At 41.1% G+C, this 14,523-nt stretch overlaps 1 protein-coding gene across 2 annotated transcripts in view; it reads right to left on the reverse strand.

The window, feature by feature from the left end:
* Positions 1–7,809, reverse strand: part of DLG3 (discs large MAGUK scaffold protein 3) — a 178,696-nt gene extending 170,887 nt beyond the window's left edge. For both annotated transcript variants that reach the window (XM_072125899.1, XM_072125898.1), the window contains exons 1-3: positions 7,672–7,809; positions 7,407–7,538; positions 5,422–5,513 (exon numbers count right to left, since the gene is read on the reverse strand). In XM_072125899.1, the coding sequence (XP_071982000.1) occupies positions 5,422–5,513; positions 7,407–7,538; positions 7,672–7,702 (255 nt within the window). In that variant the 5' untranslated portion in view covers positions 7,703–7,809. The remainder of the gene's footprint in view (positions 1–5,421; positions 5,514–7,406; positions 7,539–7,671) is intronic.
* Positions 7,810–14,523: the final 6,714 nt, after the last annotated feature.

The following is a 14,523-nucleotide window of genomic DNA, read 5'->3' on the forward strand; positions in this document are numbered from 1 at the left end:
CTACAAAATGATGTGGTTGCCCTAAAGAATAAGGTAGATGATATGGAAAATCGACTTTGTAGGAACAACCTGCAGCTGGTTGGTGTGCCTGAAAGAGCAGAGGGGAAAAACCCTGGAGATTTCTTTGAGGACTGGATCATGGGGGTGTTTGGGAAAGAAACCCTCACCCCATTGTTTGCTATAGAGAGGGCGCATCTTGTTCCCACTAGGCTCCTTCGGCCTAGCAACGCACCAAGACCTGTATTGCTGCGGCTCCTACACTACAAGGACCGTGATATAATCCTGCGCAAGGCAAGGGATAGAGATGAGGAAACTAAACAATCTTGAACCACAAGGATACACATAAGTGTCAATGCTGTATCAATACTACTGTCAGGAGATCCTACCAAACTGAACTAAGTCCTATCATATCTCCAAAACCGAAAATAATGAAGACTTTGTAAATGAAAACAAGTCTTTATTGCACAATCTATTGCTAAATTACACCTCAAGATATTATCTGACTAAAAATACCCCATTAAAAAGGACATAAAAACACAATGCAAAACAACACGGACAGTGTGAATATTCATGGAGATGCAACACATAAAACAAGAAATTACATCATAGGCGCTGGTAAAAAGATTTTCCAAAGTACTAAGGTTCCACACAACAGATAAGCGAGGCGGTACCACATATCAAAATCACTCAATGAATAATATCAAAAATCCAATCATGTACCTGTGCATCATCACAATATTGCAAACCTAATAAACAATATGGGACCAAATTAAATACCCACCAGTCGCCATGTTGCTTAACCTAGTCACACCGTCCCATACCCCGACGCGCGTTTCGCACCCAGCTTCGTCAGCCCCGACGCACGTCAGGGTGTCAGATGTGTGACTAAGTTAGGCAACATGGCGTCTGTTTTATGTGTTGCCTCTCCATGAATGTTCACACTGTTCGTGTTGTTTTGCTTTGTGTTTTTATGTCCTTTTTAATGGGGTATTTTTAGTCAGATATCATCTTGTGATGTATGTTATGAATAGATTGTGCAATAAAGACTTTCTTCACAAAGTCTTCATTATTTTTGGTTATGGAGATATGACAAGACTTAGTAAGGGATAGAGATGAACTTGTTATTGGCAAGTCACACTCATTTGGGTTGGGGAGGGGAACATGGCAGGGCTGTCCCCTGTCCTCATTCCTGTTTGCCCTGGCGGTGGAACCGCTGGGGTGCATGGTCAGAACCTCTTGGGCAATTGGAGGCTTCAAATATGGGCCAATAAATGAGCGTATAGCATTGTATGCTGATGATATGTTACTGTTTTTTGATAATGTGCAAAGTTCCCTACCCCAATTATGACTCTTATATGGGGGATACTCTGGTATCCAAATAATTTGGAACAAGTCGGTGCTTCTCCCTCTAGACCCTCTTCCTGGGAACTTCAATGCAGGACAATTACAAATAGTTTAATCATTTAAGTACCTAGGTATATGGGTGTCAGCTACCCCTGAATATCCAACCAATGATGACCAAGGCCCTAGAAAAGTTGGATGCATGGTGTAGGTTACCGCTGCCTGTAGTTGGGAGAGCAAACCTGACCAAAATGGTGTTGATGCCACAATTTCTTTATCTGTTACACAATTCACCAGTATTGATCCCAATGTCAAACTTCTGTCAAAGTATATTTAGGTCTCTGATCTGGAGAAAGAAAGTGGCACATATTCATCGAAAGATGCTGCAAAAGATAAAGGGGAGTTAGGGGTGCTCAATCCGTGTGTTTACTTCCTAGCTGCCCAGTTACAACAGATGAAGGGATGGGGACAGCCTGACAACTTTATTGTGGGAGACCCCCTCTTTACCTCCTTGAGATAGATGCCCAGACCCGACCCCCTGACACACTCCCCACAGTGACATTTCTGACTGAAGTGTGGAGAAGGGCCAAACTGATGCTGGGACTGGAGGGCTGCACGAAATTAACTCACATATGGAGAAATCCGCAACTTGAAGTGATTAAGTTATAGGGGGCTGGATTAATCCGAAACTAAGGGGATCCATAGGGTAGAGCAAGTGATGTGGTCAAGAGTTTTGAGCAGCTACGTGAGGCATAGCATGTCCTCATTTGGGAACTTTCTGGAAGGAGGTGCTAGAGCTTGTTAAGAAAGTGTATGACGTGCAGATCCCTGCCATTCCCATGGTATGTATCTTGGGTTGGGTAGATGAGGTGTCAGATGAGAGGGGAGTGCGACTGGGCATAGCCCGTATGCTGTACCAGGCGAGAAAATTGATTGCGTACCATTGGATTCAGGCTGCTTCTCCTACTAAGCAGGAGTTTATAAATAAAATGAATAAGGTTGGAGAAGGGGGTCTATCTCAAAAGGAAGGCGTTGAAACTGTTTAAAAAAATATGGGGGTCCTGGCTTCACTCACCGGGATTACAATCTGCATTCCATGCATTGTAATATTTTATATTGTTAATGTTGTGAAAATATTGTGATCATATATTGGCTATTTTAAGCTCTATTTACTGTATATGTACTGAGGACGTGTAGCCCTCGTGTACTCTCTCACAAGTTGCTAACTCTTCCGCGGAATGTGCCATGTATATTGTACATTATATACTAATAACATTCTTTCATGCTGTGCGGTTCTTGAAGGTGGTTGGGGGGTTGTTTCTGTGAGTTGTAAAATGAAAAATGGTCAATATAAAAAATTGGATTTAAAAAAAAATGCAAATGCAAAAAAATGCAAAAATTGCATGAAAATTATACATTTTCTCTAAAATATCTACAAATCCAGAATACCTATATAAAGAAAACATACTTTCCTAAAACAGCAAGATGTGAGGAGATCATACATACTCCACATATGTATATTCACCAAAATATGCAGCAAAGGGAACATTAAATCCACAGGGGACACCAAACTGTTTTTGCAGAAAATTGCATTGAGCGTCACACAAATCTATCACTGTATGCTCCCTTATACAATGGTAACCCAAATAATAACTATATATCCATAAACCAAGCTAATGAGATAATAAAAGTCACTTTTAGATGTGCGCCATTGTATTAGCCGCACAATAACTGAACCTTACGCGGTTCATAAGAATTTGAGTAAGAACGTCAGAACATAGATGTAATAATGGAGGATGGTGTGACATAAAAACTTTATTCCAGAACATCTGTGTGTTTTTGGTGTTACTTTATGGACTTTTTTGACACATTCTGGGACACGGAGGATCATTTACTAAGGGCCCTATTCGCGTTTTCCCGACGTGTTACCCGAATATTTCCGATTTGCGACGATTTTCCATAAATTGCCCCGGGATTTTGGCGCATGCCATCGGATTGTGGCGCATCGGCGCTGGCATGCACCCGACGGAAATCGGGGGGCGTGGCCGAACGAAAACCCGATGGATTCGGAAAAACCGCTGCATTTAAAAAAAAAAAAAGTGTCGCGGGACTCGCGTTTACCTTCACTTGGTCTGGCTTGGTGAAGATCAGTGCATTCCGGGGAACTTCAGTGCAGCAGCGCCACCTGGTGGACGTTGGAGGAACTACCTTAGTGAATCCCGGCCGGTCCCGAATCCACCGCAGCAAAAGCGCCGATGGATCGTGAATGGACCGGGTAAGTAAATCTGCCCCACAGTGTTAATATGTAGCCACATTAGGTGAAGAGGATCAAACGTTCAGGGTATCAACAATTTTTGCAAAAAAAAAAAAAAAAATCACGAAATAAAAGGCAATAAGAGAGCAAGTGTGTTCTTAGATAGTTCTGGATAGGTGAGGGTTAAAAACATGAACATTAGTTGATATTATCCCTTCTCAAAATGTAGTAACATATAAAGTGAATATTTCCATTATCTGTGAGGTGCAGCAAATTCTCCCTGCAGCCTATCGGCTAAGAATCTGAAAGGGGGGTGCACTTCCGAGAGCTGTATCTTTGGCTCTGTGACACATAGAATCTCACTTCTTTTTTCCTATGAAAGAGGAGAGTCTCTTCTATTATATGAATCTAAATTGTGTTTCTAAGTGTGAGGAAAATGGAGACATTAACTGTTAAATTGTTGTCAGGAGTGATTTTTAAATATAAAAATTGCACCTGAAATTCTCACTTTAAACCTGAATATCTCCGGCCGGATCCATGGCACCTAAAAACACAATTTTAGATTCATTTGAAAGAAGAGATTCTCCTCTTTCAGGGGGCCCTGGGCAAATGCCCACTTTGCCTACCCATTACACCGGCCCTGCAGGGAAGTGAGGCTGTTACTACATACCACAGATTGGGGATAGCCAGAGTATAGGGCAGTGATGGCAAACCTTTTAGAGTGCCCAAACTACAACAAAGACCCGCTTATTTATCGCAAAGTGCCAACACAGAAACTTAATTTGTGATTTATACTCCCTTCTCTGTCACAGTTTTCATTGATACCAGCACCCTGAGGACACCAATAAAGCAGAAAATAGTCCCAGGTAGAACTGTCACTTTAAAATAGCTCTGTGCACAGCAAGTCCTGGGCTGCCTGGGACTTCAGGAAGATGCCTGGAGTCATCTCTGGTGATGGCCTGAGTGCCCACAGAAAGGGCTCTGAGTGCCACCTCTGGCACCAGTGCCATAGGTTCGCCATCACTGGTATAGGGCATATAAATTGATTCTATCTTTCTCTGTGTCAAAAAACCTATTAGGAGAGACTCGCCTACAACACTATCACTATTGGGATCAATTCAGCTGAACAGTTAGCTGTACTGCACACTCCTGACCTACATTGCATCATGCAGAGAGCCAGAGTGAAGTAACAGCAGTATGCACCAGTCAGATCTTGTACATGCCACATCATTTTAGGTTACAATTAGTAAAAAGATGAACCTTTTGGATTTTTTTTTACAACCTATTTTACAATAATGTAACCACGTGGACCCTTTTTTTCGCTTGTGATGACAATGACATGATGACAAACTTGCCTGTACCTTGACAAGCAGAGCTGTGTGCCTCTTGGTACTGATGCACAAGGCCAGGTGGGCCTAAGTATATGGATATACACGGTAATATAAAAGATAAGTTCCATATGTTTGTTCTTAAGTTGAATTTGTATGCAAGTCAAAACTGTATATTTTATCATTGTAGCTCCAGGCAAAATTTTTTTTCAAAAGTTTCAACATTTTTAACTGTAATGGGACCAAGGATTATGAATAAAGCTTCATTACAGACACCTTACAGCTGATCATTACAGTCTGGGACTAAAATAATAGCATCCAGAGAGCTTCACAGTGGGCAGAGGGGTCCGTCTTTAACTAGGGTCATCTGTAAGTCGGGTGTCCTTAAGTAGGGGACCGCCTGTATGTTCTTTTATTAGAATTGTTATTAGAAGTAAATATCTCCATACATACATGTTCACAGGACACTTATTGTACTCATCTATGAAATCTCATTACCTGGGGTTCCACCTTTATCGGATCTAGATTTAGAGTTTTAATCTTATCTCTACTTGAAGAAGTCAGCAGTAATTCATAACACTCTTGTATGTCTGAAAAACAAAATGGTAGGATATCATTGACAAGAAACTCGGTGCACAAGTCATTTGTACTGCAGGGATTGTAAAAAAAAACTTTTCGACTTCACCTGTAAGATTTTATGCTCATTTTAAAACTGACAGAAATGTAAAATATAAATAAATTACAAAACTATTTTGATTTTCATTTTAACATGGCAAATAATGATATTAATAAAATATATAATCATTATAATGATCATATAATATTTGTTATAGGATACGCTAAGAACTCAGCTGGGACAAGAAATGTTTACACTATTTTTTGGTTTGAGTTTCAGCCAGCGAAACTAAAAGTTACAGGTCAGCCTAGCCGGATAACTTAAGTTGGCTCTGAGCCTGGCAAACATTTACGTTATGTCAACATTTACACATTCGCCTTTATTTCGTTTTGTTGAGGTTATTTTACCTATTGCTGATGCCTTACAAAAATTAATGTAACAACATATTTGGACTGTTGCTCCTCCCTTATACTGATCCCTTTAACTCCCCTTCCTGGGAAAATAACTCTGAGTTCTTCAAGCATAAGATCTCAAGCTCCTGATTTACAGGACATTAACCCTCATCAACCTGTTATGCTAACTCATGCTACAAACCTATGTAACCATGGTTAACTACTTCTCTATGTCACCTTATCACTTTATCATCAGCGTTTACAAGATCATGCCTAGTTAAAGGGTCACTGAGCTTAATGGGATTTGACCATGTAGAACTACTGACAATTCTAGGTAGGTAGTGTCAATATGACTGTAAATTCAAGGCTACAGCTCTGCATTTGCTTGTAATGGGGGACGGGTATCTCCCCACAGATAGCAATACACTAACTACCAGCTATATTTCTCAGAAAGTAGTAAGAACTAGTCTGTTTAGAAGTCTCTGGAGTGTTTGTGCCTTTACTTCTCAATCAATTGGCTACTCCTACCTCCTATCTCTTTAGACTTTTCAACATACAATAAATCAGACCAGTGGCGTAACTAGGAGAGGTAGGGCCCCATTCAGAAGTCTGCTATGGGGCCCTGCCTATCCTGGTTATGCCACTGGTCACTTCCCCCTTAAAAAAACTATAAATATTTGTATACTATCACATGTGAGTTACAATCACATACATTTTACACTCATATATACACAAACCATTTATATACTTATACTTATATTTATTTACACATACAGCATATACACACATTCAGCATAAAAATACATACAGTATATATGCACACCATTTACAACCTTACAGAATATACACACATACAGTATCATATACAACATATAAACATACAACAATTATATACATATCATATAGACACATACAGCAAATATACAACCAATACCCCAGAATCAAAGACCCCCTGACACTGCGGTCCCTATAGCAGCTGCTATGGCTGCTAACGCTGTAGTTTCGCCCCTGAATCTTACCTACATACAGAAAGAAGGTCATAAGTGATTTTAAGTAGAAATTTCAGAACAAGTGCACATTTAAGAATGGAGGTGGTGAGGAAGAGAACATATTTTTTAATTGATACTTTAGCTATGTAAAGCGTTTTGTAAAAGTTTGTAAATGTTTATAGTTTGATCAGTTTCTGTGGGGGTACAGAGCGGTAATGTGCCTCATGTGTGATGCAATGTATGCGGGACGTATATCGGCCGTATATACGTCCCCCATGCGTTTGTGTGAATATAGCCTTAGAGATGCATTAGTTAAAAAAGTGACTCACATAGGCAGACATGTTTCCTGGACCTGCTATCATTTATCTCACCTATGGATGATTAAGTACTAATAACAGGTTACGTCCCTTTAAGGGTATTAGAATAACATGGAATTTCTAAACATACATCATTGCATCATAAATGAAAGGTAATACTTTCTCGCACCCAGAAGAGCCTGGAAGAGGTCACTACTCAACATGCTCGTCACCTCCTGAAGGGAATCTCTGAGGATTTGCTGTCCAGAAGCGGAGAGCTTGGCTTGGTAAGAAGAGAGCAGGTGCAGAGCCCTTTGCGTATCTGTGAATCAGACAGGTCATATGTCATTGAGTATTGATACTAGAAGTACATGGACACACACTTGGGCTTTAATTCTGCAGATGGCTAGAACTTGACGTGAAGGCAAATATAAGAATATTGAACAGTGTCTTACCCCTTTTAGGAGACATGTGGGTGTTGCTCATTACACCTCCAGCCTAGGATAACGTTCCAGATGTTTAGAAATTAGGTGTAACCGGTCTTCCAGTCAGCGCCGCAGCTGCTTCCCTCTCTGCTGCAGATCAGCTTCTGGAGAGTTTGTTTAGAGAAAGTAGGACAAAGTGCAACTGCAAACACAGGCAATTATTAGTCAGTGACTGCCCTAAACACACTGGCACACAGGGAAAGTCAGGACCTGGGAAATTCTGACCAATTACTACTGTATGCACATGTCATTTCTGCTGTAGGTTATATTATTGGATTAATAACAGGTGGCTCACGTTACAGCGCTGACAGACACAACCATTTAGAGGATTTTAGTTTACATTTCTCCTTGTGACTGATGCCTGTTTATCAGATGTATATACGCAGCACGTATAGAAAGTTTGATGGCAATGTACAGTTTCATTCTGGTGTTACGGAATTTCTTTTTCTGATAATCATTTTTCAGATACCCTACTACAGAATTTTAATCTTAATGGACCGAGGTCTACTCTTCAGTTCAACTCTACTAGAAAATTTTAAGTTTAATAGATCAAAGTCTACTCTTTAGGACACATTCAAAAAACCATATTAGTTGAGTATTTTAGTCCATATTGTCACGGGTGCTCCTGTGACCTATCTCCCGGGTCGCAGGCGCACCTGTGCCCCTCTCCGCTGCTCCGGGTCCCCGCCGTTCCGCTCACCTCCCCACGATCCAGTGATGACTTCGGCAGTGCGGTGAGCACGTCCCCGCCTCCTAGGGTGCGCGCACGGCAGCTTCAAGAAATTTAAAGGGCCAGCGCGTTGATAATTGGCGCTGGTCGGCAGGCCCCTTCCTGTGTCTCCTGCCAGATATTTGTGGCTCACAGGCTTAGGAAAAGCGCCCTAGCGATTATCCTGCGTTCCTGTGTATCCTGCGTTCCTGCTCCCCTGTGCCTGTGTTCCCGTTCCCATCTGCCTGGACCTCCCGTTGCTGACCCCGGATTGGACTTGATGTTGCATCTCTGCCGCCTGCCCTGACCTTGTGCTTGGACCTGACCCTGAGACTGTCTCCTGCTAAGGTACCTCGACCTCGGCTGCCACCACGGGCTAGTCGCACCTGTGGAACAACCTGGTGATACCCTGCCGCAGCAAGTCCAACCAACTTTGAGGAGGGCTCTTGTGAAGACCAGGTGCCACTTAGACTCCAGTCCCAGGTGTCGGCTAATACCACCTCCCGCGGTGGTCCAGTGAATTCACGCATCCCAAATCCTAACACAAATTAAAATAGCAAATCTTACCATGGCCATATCTGTAATGACCAGAACTTAGAGCCTCATAAATACATTATGCATCTAGTTCATGTTATTAGACTTGCAGATGGAAAAGGATTATTTTACATAAAATAAAAGCCATTAAACCTCTTAACGACCTGGCCCTTTTTAGTTTTTTCACTTCCATTTTTCACTCTCCACCTTCAAAAATCTAGAACTTTTTCCACGTAAAGAGCTCTGTGATGGCTTGTTTTCTGCATAACAAATTGCACTTCATAGTGGTGGTATTTAATTTTCCATGTCATGTACTGGGAAGCGGGAAAAAAATTCCAAATACAGTGAAAATGGTGAAAAAATGCATTTGCGTCGTTTTCTTGTGGGCTTGGATTTTACGGCTTTCAGTGTACGCCCCAAATGACATGTCTACTTTATTCTTTAGGTCGGTGCAATCAAATTTGAATAGGTTTTATAATGTTTTCATACGTTTACAAAAATTAAAACCTACTGTACAAAAATTTTTTGGGGGATTTGCCATATTCTGTCGCTAATAACTTTTTCATACTTTGGTGTACGGAGCTGTGCGACTTTTGATGACGTTTACAATGCTGCCATTTTTAGGACAGTACGACCTTTTAATCAGTTTTTATAGAATCTTTTCATATTTTTTTAAAATGGCAAAAAAGTGCCATTTTTTACTTTGGGCGCTATTTTCTGTTACGGGGTTATTATATTTTGATAAATCGGGCATTTTCGGATACCTAACGATACCTAATGTGTTTAATTTTTTTTACTGTTTATTTATATTTATATCAGTTCTATGGAAAGGGGGTGAATGAATTTTTAGGTTTTTTTTCTATAATTAGTTTTTAAACTTTTTTTATTTTTATTATTTTTCAGACTCCCTAAGGTATTTTAACCCTAGGTTGTCTGATCGATCCTATCATATACTGCCATTCCACAGTATGATAGCACATTGTAATGAAAGGGTTAAAAGGAGACAGCCTCCGGTCTTCCGAAGACCCGAGGCTGTCATGGTGACGGCGCCCGTCGGTAAGGGGAAAAAAAAATACATTTTTGTTGTGATTGCCATCATTGTAACAGACACAGAAAATTGATACGATTAAAAATGTGGAGCCTCAGGATATATGTTACACAATTGGATAATTATATGAAAACCATTTACTCAGCAACTTTGCTTACCGGATCTCCAGTTTACAAATAGTACTTTAGTCCTGCTTCACCGGTGGGCCCCAAACCACAGTACGGGGCTGTTGCAGTGATGTTCTTGCAAATCTGTTTGAATGATTGGTCCCAATTTACATGTGTGTTGCTTGGTACCACAATGGTGATGTAAACAAACCTTGAGTCTGAAATTTTGTCCATATATTGATGTTTAAATGTATACTTGTCTCAATAGCGTAGTTTAGTTTGTAGTTAAGCTCAATGGCAGGCAGGCCGTATGGTCACACACTCTCTCTGGCAGATTTCTCTCTTTCTGGCTACAGTCCATGTGATAAGGTGATACTTCCGTGCATGCATTGTAAATGTGTGTGCAAGGATGCATAAATGCATGTATGTGTGTAACAGTGTATAAATGTTTGTGTATATGCAGTATGTAGTTTTCTAGATCTCTGCTTGCTGTCATTCTATAGAAAGCTTCAATGTTTACTTCGGTTTGTCCATGATGATGTGATACACATGCAGGTGCACAAGCCGTTAGTAACACACATTACTCTGATAATAACGCCTTGCGCACCTGCATGTCCATCGCATGGCCATGGACAGATTATATCCTCTGGAGTAAACATAGACGCTTTCTATATAAGGACAGCAAGCAGAGATCTAGAAAACAGTGCGGAATTGATACAGAAAGTATATTGCAAATTGTATAACCTTTGATTACACAAACAATATCAAATATTCGTTGAAGTGGACAACCCCTTTAAAGGGAACCCGTCACCACATTTTTCACAAATACACGTAATGACAGGTTCCCATAGAGCCCTAGTAACTAACTGACATCTTTATTTTAGCTAAAAATTGTTCCCCTGAGATTCCCATATATTCAACTTTATAGTTTTACTTGGTATCTAAGCATGGGTACAATGAGTCGAGGTGGGCGTGGCCTCCTCGGGCTAAATCCTGCAGCTCCTCTCCTTCCTATCTCTGTATGGAGCTGTAATGTCATGTGACCAGGGTGCCATCATTGCAGGTATACTATACCTTTAGTATTAGAAAACTGTACACAAAGCATATCTCATGAAATCACAGCAGCCAGCATGGAGAGGAGTACTGTAGAAGTCCATGGAGGCTGCTGTGATTGTTTTATGTGGTCAGATATGTACAAGGGGTACAGTTTGCTAAGATCTGAGGGAAACTATTTTTAGCTAAAATAAGGGTGTCAGATCATTACTAGGGCTCTATAGGAACCTGCCACTACCTGCATTTGTGAAAAATGTGGTGACAGGTCCCCTTTAAGTAAAGCATCCAGGGAGCTTCACCAGAGGTCACAGTGGGCAGAGAGGTCCATCTGCACGTTGGATGTCCTTAACTAGGGGATCGCCTATCTGTATATTTTCTAAGGGGGCCCAATGCAAAAGTCTGCCTCTGTCTTTATAACCAACTATGATGCCCCTAGCCCACTTATAAATGTCATCACACCAGCCAGCATCAGCACCAGGGGAGAGGAGCAATGAAGACTCAAGTCAATCAATGTAGAGGCGTTTTCCCTGTTTTTGGGGACCTTGTGCGGTGACCTTGATCTCTTCTCTTCAGTCAGACTTCTGGCACAGGCGTTGGAGTTGTTTGACGACACTGCACTGCCTGCTCCGAAATGCGGACATCCTGTGCGCTCGGCGGTCTATTTCTACTGTTCCCTTGCTCTGCCACAGGCACTAGTATACTGGTTCTCTGAACTGGCTGCCATTTTAACAGCCGGTTCAGAAAAGCAGGTGAGCCAGACCCACACATAATAGTAGGCAATTCGGGTGGACATTCGACTGCCCAAATCTCTCTCACTTGGTGGGTGCCTCTTTAAGGGCAAAGTGGTGGAGGCCCAGGGGCCACACGAAGAGGGGGAGATTAGTGAGGGGCAGCATTGTGAGAGGGAAATAATATGAAGGGGAGCTGACGAACGCAGAGATTGCTTTTAAAAAAAGTTTCCTGGCTCATTAGTATAATTTTAAAAGTTGATTTGGATCTATAAGTGTCCCAAGTTTATCATGCTTCATTTTCATGACAGATTTCCGTTAAGCACAAGCTTTAAACACCTTTTATTCCACTGAGAGGAATGTGTCCTATAAAAACCTTACATAAGGTGAATAGATAACAGTAAATGTTTTAAAAAGAAAAATACCTTCATATAGCGCCATCATATTCTGCAGCTCTTTACATATACCAACACAATAAGACATTATAGAGCTTTTACATGGTCAGATGAAACAATAAGAGTGAGGGCCCTGCTCAAAAGCGCTTGCAATGTTTTGGATGTTTTTCAATGCTCCAAGAAAGTTAGAAAAGAAATCCAAAGACTGAATAAAGTATTTTTTAATTATAGAGGTTTTTACCCAAAATAAATTGGTTTTAAATTTATCTTGTGAAGTTTCTCTTCCAAACACTCTTTTATTGAGCACACACCATGAATGGGGCTGCCACATAAAGCTGCAGAGAACAAGTGACATTGATTAGGCGATTAACTACCAAGGATTCAGTGCCAATGCAGGCTTCACCAATGCAGAAAAAGACTACTGATAAATTGTTATAGGGTAATATTCAATGCGTATCATATTTTAAATACGTCACAACAATAGTGAATTGTTACTTGAAGGGTTCCATCTAGATAGGATATTATTGTATATTGTGTAATGACATTTAAATTTGCCTTTATGAACGGAACATTTAAGCCTCATGCACATTGTAGTATTATGGCTTTATACATCCTCCTTATGGAGTCACATTATTGAACCCATAAAGTTCAAATAGGTTTATACTTTAGCCCTATTTCTCTGATTTTATATTGTAATATTCATAGATTTTGTTTCTGCTGTGGGTTGGTTAATGTACTAAGGGGTGCATCACACCTGAATAATAACATAATATGGATTGGAGAAACCAACTGTTGTAATGGCTCAGCAAAATGAAAACATAGGCACTGTACGGGCTGCTGCCTGTGCTTTAGGGTAGACTCACATGGGCGGTTTTTTCCCCATCAGTGATTTTTCACTGAATAATTTTGGCTTATGTACACATACAGATTATTTTTCACTTCCATCCTTCAGTGATTGTTCACTGATGCTTTACTGAACCATTGTTTTTTAAAGGGCTTTTTCAACGCACCTATGGCACTCCCTATAGCAGTGATGGCTAAGCTATGGCACTGGCGGCACTCGGAGCCCTTTCTGTGGGCACTCAGGCCATCACCAGAGATGACTCCAGGTATCTTCCTGCAGTCCCAGACAGCCCAGGACTTGCTGTGCACATTTTAAAGTGACAGCTCTACCTGGGACTATTTTCTACTTTATTGGTGCCTCAGGGAGCTGGTATCAATGAAAACTGTGACAGAGAAGGGAGTATAAATCACAAATTAAATTTCTGTGTTGGCACTTTGTGATAAATAAGCGGGTCTTTGATGTAGTTTGGGCACTCCGTCACTAAAAGATTCACCATCATTGCCCTATAGCAATAGTTATATGGAATATACAGGCGGTGCTGCACCCAAAAACCACGCTCCTGTGATTTGCTGTCTACAGGAAACCCATTTACCTGAACCCTAAATGGGCTGGTTTATGCTACCACTCTGTATATTCCTCCTATTCTAGAGGGGTTAGTGTACTCCTTCACAAGCAACTAGTATTTACTTGTCATGAATCGCTAATTGACAGGGACAGCCTTATTCGGCAGTAGTCTTAAAGAAATCGCTCTGTTTTGTTGAAAAATTTCCAGGTATCCCCTTATATTAATATTAGGTGATTTCAATTATGTTTTAGATGGGACATTAGACAGATTTAGTCCTTCTCCCCTCTCCTCTGGGTCTACTATTCCCACTCAGTTTGGTTGCACAGCGACAGACCTGGGCTTTGTAGATGTATGGCATATGACGCACCCCACGGATAGACGGTATTCTTGTCACTCCAGATCGAAAAATACTTTATCCAGGATTGACCTAGCTCTTGGTAATCAATTAATGATCTTAGAGGCTCAATATCTACCAAGAAGTCTCTGAGATCACTCCCAACTTCTTGAACAGTTGAGGCCTTTGCTAGAGCCCGTTAGAGGACTGAGGTGCAATCGCTTTAACTCTTTCTGGTTTCCCGTGTTGTCAGAGAAGGGTTGTTTGATAGATCTACAAACCATGCTAACCGACTTCCTCATACGCAATGAGGGGCACACTCCCCCTCTCTTGGTGTGGGATTGTGCCAAGGTTGGCTTTTAAAATAGTTTGGTCAGGAAGGTATCCTTGATAAAGTGGAAATCTAGGGAGTTCAGAGAAATTTTTAGTAATGCTGTAACAGTGATGGAGGGGGCCTATGTAATGAACCCATCTGAGGCAAATAGATTGGCATGGGAGGAGGCTC

The sequence above is a fragment of the Engystomops pustulosus genome, chromosome 9, assembly GCF_040894005.1.
Source record: "Engystomops pustulosus chromosome 9, aEngPut4.maternal, whole genome shotgun sequence".
Classification (NCBI taxonomy): Eukaryota; Metazoa; Chordata; class Amphibia; order Anura; family Leptodactylidae; genus Engystomops; species Engystomops pustulosus.